Source organism: Homarus americanus, unplaced genomic scaffold (genome assembly GCF_018991925.1).
Source record: "Homarus americanus isolate GMGI-L3 unplaced genomic scaffold, GMGI_Hamer_2.0 scaffold17533, whole genome shotgun sequence".
Taxonomy (NCBI): domain Eukaryota; kingdom Metazoa; phylum Arthropoda; class Malacostraca; order Decapoda; family Nephropidae; genus Homarus; species Homarus americanus.
In genome coordinates, this window is record NW_024726283.1 from 73,580 (window position 1) to 87,312 (window position 13,733).

The following is a 13,733-nucleotide window of genomic DNA, read 5'->3' on the forward strand; positions in this document are numbered from 1 at the left end:
AGGCTATGGGGTTTATAAGACGACCCCCAAAATTTCCATTTAAAAAAGTAGGTTTTTGAGCTCTATTCGCTGTATAAGACCGGTACCCCAAATGTGACACTTACAATTGGGAGCTTACTGACCCAGTAGTCCTTTACCAACCATCCCACTGACCAGTGCTGTTTACACATCCTTGGTGTTATTTAACTGGAACTAATGTCGGTGTCGAGTAAAATTTTTCCATTTACTTGAAATGGATTTACCAATTAATTTGTTTATTTATAATATACAGTACTGTAATATATTAAACACTCTGCAAGTATTTTATTGAATTTACAAACTTGCTTCGCGACAAAGGAAGGCTATACCCGGTAGGTGAAGTTTACCTGCTACATTTATGGTTGCATCATCATTAAGGATCAAACTCCAAATCAGATGACGTTACTTCGGCTTCTTCATGCTCATCCTAAATTTAGCATGAAGAAAACTACCACTGTCGGTAGTTTCAAGAATTATCGCAGTCATTTACTGAATATTCTTTGTAAAAAAGATTAATTTTTAATGAATTATTTATAGGAGATAAGTATTATGATCAGTAAATATACCGGTATGCATTACTGGCCACTTCGGACACAAAGACGGGCTAAAAATAGCCCTATCTCCCCCTCTTACAGCGACCAATGGGAAGCGTCTTGGTAATTAAATTTTGTTTGTTTATTTTCATTGTTTGTCTAATTTATCATGTTGTATCAAAATAATATTACTAAAAGTTGTGTAGGTAGTAGGCAGCTACCAAACAAGGAGATACTACCACCTGGGAAGATATTGAAAGCATAATGTATTGTCTAATGGTAGACCCTGCTTCTATATGGCATCACAAAAATTTTGACCAAGTCCCAGGCTGCTGATCTGACTTTCTGCCTCATTTACACACAATTGCAGGGTCTCAATTGTTTCTCATACTTTGACAACACAACATACATACAGTATATTGTTTCTCACTTTTGATCTTTTTTCATTTTTGTATTTATTTATGGTTCTTTATTATTACTATTTTATTTTAAAATTTGAATTTATTATTGTAAATTTTATTTACTATGAATTTTTATTATTATTATTATTATTATTATTATTATCATTATCATTATCATTATTATTATTATTATTATTATTATTATTATTATTATTATTATTATTATTATTATTATTATTATTATTACAGTAAAAGTCCAAAAATCCGGACTGCTTGGGGATTGGGTTGGTCCGGATTTTCGGATTTTCCGGATTCTCAGGCAGTACTTTTAAAATTAAAATTTAAGGAGGACTAAAGAAGAGATGAACAGGTACATTTTGATAGTTTATTCATTAGCAAATATAGCATGCTTCATTTATCAAAACGAGCAGTTTTAATGAAAAAGCTGTGAATTCTCGAATTTTATTCTTTGCCTTTTTGATATCATAAATTGTAGACTTTCCAATGTTGTATTTTCCATTAGAACAGTATTGCTCACACCACGTACTAGTTTCTTAATTATTTCAAGTTTGTCACTCAATTTCAACGTGTTCTTCTTTCTCTTCACACAACGAAGTTTATCTACTTTAGGAGCCATTATTATGGGCTTGTACAGTAGTCTGTAAATGGAAAGAGTAAGACTCAAAATATTGTTCTATTCATACTGTGCTTGATATAATGCATTCACGGAAATGTAATATTTTTGCTGAAATGACGTACTTATTACAGTGGAAAGTGGGATCAAATCGTGACGAAAACAATGACTTTCGCTTTCTTTCGTTCAAAAGATGTTACCGTAATCACTTTTCGAATGGTTTAGTTAAAAAACTGTTGTATTGTATTACAATAATATCCTAATTGACTTGAATAAATATTACGATACCATATTTCTGAATATTTTCATTAAAATCCATCAAAATCATTTTCTTTGTCATCGTCTGCAGCACCAAACAGCTTCTCCCAGTCCTCTCCTTGAACAGGGCTAGAGGGTACGTGTTTTTCGAATCGTTTTCAGTTAAAAAACTATTACATCACACGTATATTTTACCTAAACTGCGCCTGAATGAATATATTCTCGGAAATAAATAGTAGTTTTGCTGAAACGTGATGTATTTCAATGTAAAATAGGATAAAATACATGTCGAAAACAAAAGACTTTACCTAAGCTTCCGATGTTCTTGAGATGTTACTCGTTTTTTTAATAGTTTTCGGTTAAAATTCTGTTATATTACAATGATATTCTATTCATACTGTGCTTGATATAATACATTCACGGAAATGTAATATTTTTGCTGAAATGACGTACGTATTAAAGTGGAAAGTGGGATAAAATCGTGACGAAAACAATGACTTTCGCTTTCTTTCGTTCAAAAGATGTTACCGTAATCACTTTTCGAATGGTTTAGTTAAAAAACTGTTGTATTACAATAATATTCCCTCCTAATTGACTTGAATAAATACTTGAATGGAAATATACAATATTTTTGTTGAAACTACCCGCGTTTCAGTGTAAAGTGTTGTAATAATAAATGGTAAACAATTTGCCTTGGGCACTCGTGTTTCAGTTTATAGGACGTAGAGCGTTTTTACTGAAGGTTTTGTTGTTCCCTTACCCTCAAAAACGTGGGTCGAACTATAAACGAGGAATATCATAAATTAACGATTTCTTGGTCAAAAAATCAGGGTCGACAGATAAACGAGGGGGGGTTTATAGATGAGTATATACGGTATGTTGTCACAGTTTGATTGCTCGTTTTAAAGTGGAGACCACGTGGTCGCTTGTTGTCGCTGTGCAGCTGTGGCGCTCACGCATGCGCACATACACACAAAAGCCCGCTAAAAAAAAAAAATAATAATAATTAGTTTTCCAAAAGTCCGGATTCTCGGGTGGTCCGGATTTTTGGCATCCGGATTTTTGGACTTTTACTGTATTATTATTACAGTATTATTACATTTTTGCCCCCCAGACCCCGATGTGGGTCAGTGACTTGTGCCCGGGTGGGCTAATCCCTGTTTAAAAAAAAAGATAATCCCGGTAATGCTATGATTGTGTTATAAATATATTTATTTGTGGAATTATTATTCCGATAATTATTTGTAAAACTTACGTGGTCTCCCAAGGTAAAGCCTGACGACAGTCTGCGTGGGTGTCGCTGAGAACTTCTTATGAAGAGTAATGCAAATAAAATAATGTCTAAATGAATTATTTATGGGAAATACGTATTATGATCAGTAAAGAAATGTATTATTGGCCAACTCTGACACAAAGGCAAGCTGGAAAATGACCCCTAAAAGTGTGTAGTAACAGCGAGCGCTGGATGTAAAAAAAAACCACTCTCCCTGTTTTGTCTCATCACTGGCAAATGGTGCGTGATGATAGCTGCGTTTATTACTGGGGTATGTTGTTATTTTACGGCATGTTAGACAGGTTTATAATACATTTTTATTAATTTAATATAACGGTAATCTTATTTTTAATCCAGCTTCCCAAACGTAAGTTTCAGTATAAAATAATTAGTGATAGGACCGTTTGAGTGTTTTACGATGTTCTCCATTGCCACTCTTGACACGCTAAACCACAATATGTAAGAGGTAAGAATTTTATACCTGGTATTTAAGACGACCCCTAATTTTGGGCTGATTTTTTTAAGGTTCAAATTCCGTCTTATAGGCCGTGATATACGGTATCTGTTATGCCGGACCAACCGAGGTCAGGTAATAATAATTCAACAATACACCTCTGACCCTCTAATTATACACCTCCCATGTCTCTAAAGCACCATGGACTGCTAGAAACTAAAATTAAACAAATGTTAAATGTAAATTAAATGTGAAAAAGCCATAATTTTTAGCAACATAATATTACTGTACAAACTTTGTACTCAAATGTACTACACTAAAGAACTAAAAATTTTATCTCCAGTGCAAATTATGTGATACTTATACTCAAATTAATCATTATCTTACAAGGATTCCATCAATGCAAGTTATATTCTGCTATGTCTAGTCAGCTACATTTTATAAGATAAAAACTTTAAGCCTAAAACCACCTTCACCCGGGCTTGGAGGATGGGGGAGGTGAGGTTTGACAGCCGGGCGGCGAAGGTTACCTAGTGCGTATTTATCATTCGTATAGAGGGAGTTCAAGTTTTCGCTTATAAAATGTCACTGAATTTACTTGGCAGAATATAACTTACATTGCTGGGATTCTTGTAAGATACTGATTAATTTGAGTACAAACATCTCATAGTTTGCTCTAGACAAATATTTTAGTACAGTACGCCCGGATAATTCGCTGTCCTCTATTATTCGCAGGTGACACCCTGGATGTACCTAAGAATGTCTGCGGGTAATTTTAAAGTTGTCGGCATTTTTGCAGCTGGGACAGGGAGCCATTCATTCTAGAGACAGTAATTTCCTTTACCTGTATTGTATATATGTGTGTGTGTGTGTAGACACACACACACACAAAACACATACAAATAAATAATAATGGGAAAATCCTCTCACAAATAATCAGAAACAAATGTAGTGTTAAAAATGTTGAATCTACCCGCAAGTCTCCTCGTGCTTTTTTAATAACAAAGCATTATTACTTATTTGTATGTGTTTTGTGTGTGTGTGTCTACACACACACACACACACACACACACACACCTACCTATATACAATTCAGGTGAAAGAAATAATTGTTTTAAGGCCAAACAAATGAATACTTTATGTTTTACATCGTCCTGTGCTACCATACCATGCATTTGGCTACTTTGGGCTTGCTATGATGACGCAAGAGATCTGCCCTGGCAACTGTACCGACACTCACAGCTGGTGGTGCGTCGTTTCCATTGTTTACTGGAAGTTACTGGTAAATATTTTTCAACCTAACGAAACTATTACACGTTTAGAGGTCGATCTCCAATTTTTTGCCAAAAAATTTGGTCTTAAAAACTCGAACTACACGCAGGTATATACAGTAAATAAGGACATGGGGGGCCAGGGGTGTTTTTAGGGGGGGGGGGGCAGCAAAAATACGCGGATTCTTGGCATTCACGGGTATCTCTGTTACCTAACCCCCGCGTATGTTAAGGGCCGACTGTATACAATATATTATAAAATAAGAAAAAATGAAGAGCATAGGTGTGTATGTGTGGGAAGTGCACATCCGTATTGAGGTAGTGAGCTGTACCTGGCCAGCCGCTTTCTCCCTCCCCCCGTGTGACGTCAGGGCATGCAGGCAGCAGCCACACACTTCTCTTGAGTCAGTTTCATGACTGTCCTGATGAACTGTGTCACCTTTATACTGTACCAGTATATGAAGAATACAGTAAATAAATATAAATACAGTAAAACCTCGATTAACCGACCACATATGGGAGGAAGGGGCCGACGGATAATCCGAAAGGTCGGTTAATAGTACGTAAAGTCTACGGAAATAAAACATACATTTTCAAAGTACCTTTCCCTAACCTACCTCATTTAATTCCCTCTATTCATTTTTGTTCATTTGCTGTTCATATTTCAATAGAATTTGCTTTAAAACATTAACCACTTTAGTAAATAAATATGAACCAGCACAGAAACTTAGAATAAAAAATGGAAAAGTCAAAGAACACATGGCATCACGAAAATTGTGACCAAGTCCCAGGTTGCTGATCTGACTTTCTATCTCATTTACACACAATTGCAGGGTCTCAATTGCTTCTCTTACTATTGACAACACAACAAACATATATTGTTTCTCATTCTTGATTTTTTTCATTTTTGCATATTTTTATGGTTCTTTATAACTATTATTATTATCATTATCATTATTAATATTATTACATAATCGCCCCCCAGGCCCCGATGTGGGTCAGTGATCTGTGCCCGGGTGGGCTAATCCCCGTAAAAAAAAAAAATATAATAATAATAATTTAGGAGTTCGGGATTGACGGTTAATCCGAAAGTCGGTTAATCAAGGTTTTACTGTATAATAAGTAAAATAAATAAATACTGGGTTGCCATTTGGCTATCATTTCATGGGACATGAGGCAGAACAGCTGGCCACTGTCTTGAATGACATCACAGCCCTCATACCAGTTACTCCCGCGCCATCCTACCGACTGCCCAGGCTGCTATTGTGTGCTTTTTTGGGTGGTGCTACCACCTGTGTAGTCAAGATAATGGCCTCTACCTCTACTGGTGCTGGTGGGGATGGGACAGACCCACCTAAGTGGCCAAATAAGGAAAAGGAGAAGCAGGACTATCATAAGGGAGTTTGCCAAGTACTTGATGCAGGATAAGCAGCGTGTGATTAAGTTACTTGAGGAAGGCCTAAAACTAGTGAGTTAAGAAAGATTACTGGTTTTCTGGAAAGCACAATCAGGTCAATAAAGGCAGAATTTGTATCATTTGGGAAAATCAGAGGTTGCTGTAGAGTGGCCAGTCTATATACATTAATCCCGTGTTTTTTGCAAGTTTTTTTATCGCGGTTTTGACCATTTGCTGTTTTTTTACTTAAAAATTATATACAGTGGTCCCTCGGTTAACGAATGATTTGATTAACGAAATTGCGGTTAACTAATTAGCTCCCATAAGGTTTTTAGTTTGATTAACGAATTAAACTTCGATTAACGAAATCCTTACGAAAAACACGTTTTGCTGTGTGCATCAGCTGATCGGCTGGTCCGCCAATACAGTAATTGGTTTTGTGTTTACATTCGTTTCCAGTGGAGTAAATATCAAGAAAGTTGGTCTCTTGAATATTTTTGCATTTAAATTATTGGTCATTCTGAAGTTTAGTTAACATATTGATAATATAGACAGTACAGGGAACAGTTTTTTGTGCGCCATCAGCTGATTGAATCACTCAGCAGCACTTCTCAGTTTAACTTTCTTTGCAGTGGAGTGAACATCGATTTTGTTGGTCTCTTGAATAATTATTTACTTGTAAATAAACATTTTTGGTATATAACTGTGTTTATGTTTTTCCATTATTATACTACAATATGATTACATTGGTCCCTTGATTAATGAACGGTCCAATTAATGAAATTTTGTTTAACGAATTAGCAACCATAAGGATTTTCAGTTCGATTAACAAACAAAACTTCAATTAACGAAAGCCTTACGAGAAACACGCTTTGTTGTGCGCATCAGCTGATTGGCCAGTTCACCAATACAGTAATTGGTTCTATGTTTACATTCGTTTCCAGTGGAGTAAATGTCAAGAAAGTTGGTCTCTTGAATATTTTTGCATTTAAATTATTGGTCATTCTGAAATTTAGTTAACATATTGATAATATATAGTGCAGAAATTATTATGAAACACAAAGAAGGCATTAGAACCAATGCACTCTGTAAAAAATATGGCATGTCATCATTGAATGCCTCTACAATCAGCTGTTTGACATGTAAAAAAAGTTGCCAGGAATACAGCATACACACCTCAAATAGGTTGAAATACAGCATTCTATTGTGTTTTATTTATTATTGTACAGTATACTGTACAGTACAGAACTGTATTTAGTTTATATTTAATGTTTTGTTAATTCTATTTCCGGTATACAGTGCTTTGTATGTACAGGTATACTTTTTTTGTGAGTTGGAACGAATTACCTAATATCCCATTGAAATAATAGATTCGGTTAACGAACGACTCTGCGGATCCAATTGTGTTAGTTAATCGAGGGACCACTGTACAGTCGGCCCTTAACATACGCGGGGGTTAGGTAACAGAGATACCCGTGAATGTTAAGAATCCACGTATTTTTGCTGCACCCCCCCCCCCCTAAAAACACCTGGCCCCATCATGTCCTTATTTACCGTATATACCTGTGTGTATTTTTGGTTTTTTTTAAGACCAAATTTTTGGGCAAAAAGTTGGGGGTCGACCTCTATACGGGTAATAGTTTCGTTAGGTTGAAAAATATTTACCAGTAACTACCAGTAAACAATGGAAACGACGCACCAACGCAGCCCGCTGTGAGTGTCGGTACAGTTGCCAGGGCAGATCTCTTGCGTCATCATAGCAAGCCCAAAGTAGCCAAATGCATGGTATGGTAGCACAGGACGATGTAAAACATAAAGTATTCATTTTTTTAAAGTTTATTTAAAGATACATAAATTTTTGTTCATTACATTTGAAACATCAATCTTTGTTAATTAAATTTGAAACAAAAGAAAACTACGATACCGTATTTCTAAATACCGGGTATTTCCATTAAAATATCACATCACCAGTATATTTTACCTTAACTGTAACTGAATGAATATGTTCTCAAATGAATATGGAAATGTAATATTTTTGCTGAAATGACGTACGTATTACAGTGGAAAGTGGGATAAAATCGTGACGAAAACAATGATTTTCACTTTCTTTTGTTCAAAAGATGTTACCGTAATCGCTTTTCGAATGGTTTTCAGTTAAAAAACTGTTGCATCACAAGTGAATTAGGATAGAATATTATTGTAATACAACAGTTTTTTAACTGAAAACCATTCGAAAAGCGATTACGGTAACATCTTTTGAACAAAAGAAAGTGAAAGTCATTGCTTTCATCATTTTTACTGTAATACGTACGTCATTTCAGCAAAAATATTACATTTCCATATTCTCAGAAATATATAGCAGTTTTGCTGAAACGTAATGTATTTCAATGTAAATTAGGATAAACTCCATGAAAACAAAAGACTTTACCTAACCTTCCTATGTTCAAGATATGTTACTCGTTTTTTTAATAGATTTCGGTTGAAATACTGTTGTATTAGTGATATTCTATTCATACTGTGTTTGATATAATACATTCACAGAAATGTAATATTTTTGCAACTACAATGCTGATGTCAACACAAGCGTGGTTACAGCGAGACTAACTGACTGTGGGAACGCGGGGTGGCGCGGGCGATGTGTGTTTGTGTGTGTGTGGTGTGCAGTGTGTGGTGTCTTGTGCGATTTGAATAATGTATATTCCTCCAGCGGCAATCCGCGTATTTGCAAATCTGTGTAAGTTAAACCCGCGTACGTTAAGGGCCTACTGTAGTTTCAAATATTGATGTTAATGAATGATCAGTGTGACCACTGGGCCGTGAGTGGAGAGCATGGCATGGTTAAGTGCATGACCTACCTGAGCTGTTTGGTAGCCACAGGTACAGTGATTCCTAAAAGAGTATTCGTGGTTTTGGCTTTTCGTGGGGTTTCAGGAACGTAATTGCCGCAAAAAACACAGGATGATTACTGTAGTTATTTTAACCATTAGTTTATGTACAGTATTTGCATTTGGCGCAATTGTTCTCGTGTACAGTATATTACTTGCGAAGTACAAAATCTTACTGTACACTAAAGGACTAAAATTTTTATCTCTTTTATCTTTTGTGCAAACGACAGTACAGTAAAACCTCGATTAACCGCCTTTCGGATTAACCGTCAATCCCGAACTCATAATTTTTTTTTTTTGGGTGGGGGGGGGGGATTAGCCCTCCCGGGCACAGGTCACTGACCCACATCGGGGCTTGGGGGTGATAATGTAATAATAATAATGATAATAATAATAATAATAATAATAATAATAATAATAATAATAATAATAATAAAGAACTATAAAGAAATGCAAAAATGAAAAAAAAATCATCAAGAGTGAGAGACAATATATGTATGTTGTGTTGTCAATAGTAAGAGAAGCAATTGATACCCTGCAATTGTGTGTAAATGAGGTAGAAAGTCAGATCAGCAACCTGGGACTTGGTTACAATTTTTGTGATAACCTATGTTCTTTGACTTTTCCATTTTTTATTCACGGTTTCTGTGCTGGTTCATATTTATTTACTAAAGTGGTTAATGTTTTAAAGCAAATTCTATTGAATGGCAAATGAACAAAAATGAATAGAGGGAATTAAATGAGGTAGGTTAGGGAAAGGTATTTTGAAAATGTATGTTTTGTTTCCGTAGACTTTATGTACAATTAACTTACCTTTCTGATTATCCGTCGGCCCCTTCCCCCCATATGTGGTCGGTTAATCGAGGTTTTACTGTATGTGATGTTTATACTCAAATTAATTGCTATCTTGCAAGGATTCCAGCAATGCAAGTTATATTTGCTAAGTTTAGTCTGTCACATTTTATAAGATAAAAACTTTAAGCCTAAAACTAGCTTTACCCTGGCTGGGAGGGAGGGAAGTTAAGTGCCCTCTCGTAATTTTGTCCGTACTAAAAAAGTGCCGGACTATCAGTTCCTGGAAAATCGGTGGTGTACCTGTAGTTTATTGTATTTAGTGATAATTGTGATTTTTTTTTATGCTAATTTCCTAGGGTAGTACAGTCAACCCTCACTTTACGCGGTCCCACATTCCGCGTTTCCACGTTTACACGGTGCCCTGCCAGAACCCAGGATGCTCACATTCCGCGGTGGGTGTACCCCTTTACATGGGTGAAGTATAATTTTTTTATTTAGCTCATAAAATTCATACAAATTATCCGGCCAGAATATAATTTACATTGCTGGAATTCTTACAATTTGATGATCATTTTGAATATAAACATCATAGATTTTGCATTAGACATACAAATTTTAGATATAATGTTTACTCTGAGTAAATATGTTATCTTTTGTGCAAAATATATGACATTTATATTAAAAATATTCCTGGTTTTACAAGGAATCCAGCAATGTCAATTATATTATCCTAACATTAATCTGAGGTATTATTTAATACTAAATGTTAAAATCTAGTTTTTTCACCCAACCTTTCTCTTGAAGGGAGGATTGGTGGGGGGTGGGGGGGAGGGTTGGGACGGACCAACCATCTGGCGGGTTGGAAGAGGGGGGGAGGCAAGGTGGGGTACTTTGATTGACAGATAGTGTCGTGAAGAATATTTTTTTTTTTATTAACTGAAGATATTTGTTTTAGCTCATAAAATTCATACAAATTACCCGCCAGAATATAATTTACATTGCTGGAATTCTTACAATTTGATGATCATTTTGAATATAAACATCATAGATTTTGCATTAGAGATACAAATTTAGATATAATGTTTACTCTGAGTAAATATGTTATCTTTTGTGCAAAATATATGACATTTGTATTCAAAATATTCCTGGTCTTACAAGGAATCCAGCAATGTCAATTATATTATCCTAACTTTAGTTTGAGGTATTATTTATTACTATACCTGGTTTTCCCCCCAAAATTTCTCAGAGAGGGAAGAGCCAGCGAGTGTAGTGTGAGAAGAGGGGGAGGGAGTTGAGTCCATTATTTGAATGGACATTAACTTGGCGACTGTATTTCTCTATTTCTCTTAAGTATTAATTGTGTGCATGTACCATCATAAAATTAAGATGTTATTTTTACTAGAACATAGGTATTGTGTTGGAAAAAGTGGAGTTTGGGGGTCAGCTGGTCTCTATTTCATTTAATCCCATATGTTATGTTATTCACTTTATGCATTTCTCACTTTCCGCGGTACCCTGTGGGTTACATTAACCGCATAAAGTGAGGGTTGACTGTACATTTAATGTCATTTTATAATTTTTGTGTTATTATTTCCTGATAAATCTAAAAAATTACTGTTACAGATTTAATCTGCTAGTTAAGCATGTATTGGCATAATGTACTCTAATATACTTTGCCTTAGTTACCCTTCTGGCCCAAGTTGATGTTCAAATAAACAAGACCTAATCTCCCACAGGGTTCATGTCTGTCTAACCCAGGAGCTTCATTTGCACCTCCCCCATCCTTTAATTGTAGCTGGTTATTGTTTACGATAACCACCAGGTAAAGGCTAGAAGTGGAGTATTGATCCTGATATTTTATTTATTTTAGTGGAGGCTACAACCAGATGTCTTGGATACCCTCCCTCTTTTCTTAGTTGAATCAAATGGAATTTCAAAATGAAAGATTGACCTTGAAATCAAGATGGTAATGCTATAGCTTTGACCCAGACTAAGTTACAGTGTAGTCTCGATTTACGCGGATTTGGTTTACGCGTTTGGTCATTTATGCGGCACCTTGCCAGACCGACAATTTTTATTACGCGGTTCATTCCATTATTTACGCAAGAAGTGGTGCGGGCAGGGTGCGCACACGGTCGCCCAGTCAACAAAACATTACCGAGTTCTTCACCCGCCACCCACCACAGCCAGCCCAAGTCAGTGATAGTGATAGTGAGGATATGGACTTTGAGGGGTTTGACAAAGAGGCCCTGCAAGCCTCTGTGGTGGATAGTGATACAGGTGACACAAGTTATACAGGTGAGGGCCAATAATTTGCCCTCTGCCTCAGAACCAACCCCAATCCCCGTGTACCCAGCCATCTCTTCTACTAAGTAAGTGTTAAAAACCTAATATTATTGTTATTTCTCTTAAATATTAATTGTGTGTGCATACCATCATAAAATTAAGATGTTATTTTTACTACAACGTACGTAACGTATTGTGTCTGGGTGAAGTATAATTTGTTTATTTACTGAAGATATTTGTTTTTAGCTCATAAAATTCATAGAAATTACCCGGCCAGAATATAATTTACATTGCAGGAATTCTTATAAGATTGTGATTAATTTGAATACAAAGAAGCTAAAATTTGCATTAGACATACAAATTTTAGATCTAATTTAAGAATTTTATAAGAGAGAGCAAAAATTTTATCTTTTGTGCAAAATACTGTATATGACGTTTATATTCAAATTATTCGCTGTCTTGCAAGGATTCCAGCAATGCAAATTATATTCTCCTAACTTTAGTCTGTGATATTATAATAAAAAACTTAAGCCTAAAACTCTGGCTGGGCAGATGGGGGAGAGCGAGGGGGGGTGGGGGGGGGAGGTGAGGAGATATGTTTTGACAGTTGGCGCCAAAGGTCTGTGTGTTTATTTATCAGTCCTTAAGAGTGACTAAGCTTTTCTCTTATAATTTGCCACCTAAACAACCTGGGAGAATATAATTTACATTGCTGGGATAATTGCTTTCAAATTCGCAGGGGTTTGGGTCTCAAAATGGCAGCAAATTGTCAAATCCGCAAATTTGTTCCATTATACAGTATTCATAAAACATATTTGGATGTCTTCCTTATATAAATGGATTGAGTGTTTCTGTATAGGAAGCAAGGTTCTAATTTCTCTCCACAATTGTTATGACAGGAAATAGTAAGTGCTGTTAGTGATGCTCCTGTTTATACTGTAATAAACCTTCTCATTACAGGGTGATTTTATCAATCTCCTAATGTGTTTGTCAAGATTAAATTCTAATGCTATTTTTTCTTTCCTCAGACTGTTTCCATCATGGCAGTTATACTCACCAGTATTGGAATTTGTGTTCCATACGATTTACAATGGGCAGTTCTCATGATGCTATGTGGGAATGTCGCCATCCTCTTCCGTACCATACCTACACTGGTGGCAGAAAATTTTTGCCATCAGACATTTGTTCTCCCTGATGTGGTGGTAAGTTTTGATAGATAATTATTAGAAAGTGGATGAGAGAAAGTGTTAAAAATGGAAAACAAGTAAAACAAATTTTGCTATTTCTATATCAGTGTTCTGTGTGAGAGGGAGGATGAATTATATGGACTCATCATCATCAAAGCTCTATGGCAATTTTCCAATAGGTGTGCTATATATTAGATAAGACTTGAACAATGATAATGGAGTGTGTGTCATAGGTAGCAGTTGTCACATGTAAACCTGAAAGAACATGACAGTTAAACTTAGAATACCGAATAAATTGATCAACTCTTTTTGAATTACAGTAGGTTCTCAAATTTCGCGAGT

General features: G+C 35.6%; 1 protein-coding gene across 1 annotated transcript in view; it reads left to right on the top strand.

Annotated features, from left to right (window-relative positions):
* LOC121865593 overlaps positions 1–13,733 on the top strand; it is a 157,627-nt gene that overhangs the window by 61,538 nt on the left and 82,356 nt on the right. Inside the window, exon 6 of the mRNA XM_042365102.1 lies at positions 13,233–13,406. Coding sequence (XP_042221036.1) covers positions 13,233–13,406 — 174 coding nt within the window. The remainder of the gene's footprint in view (positions 1–13,232; positions 13,407–13,733) is intronic.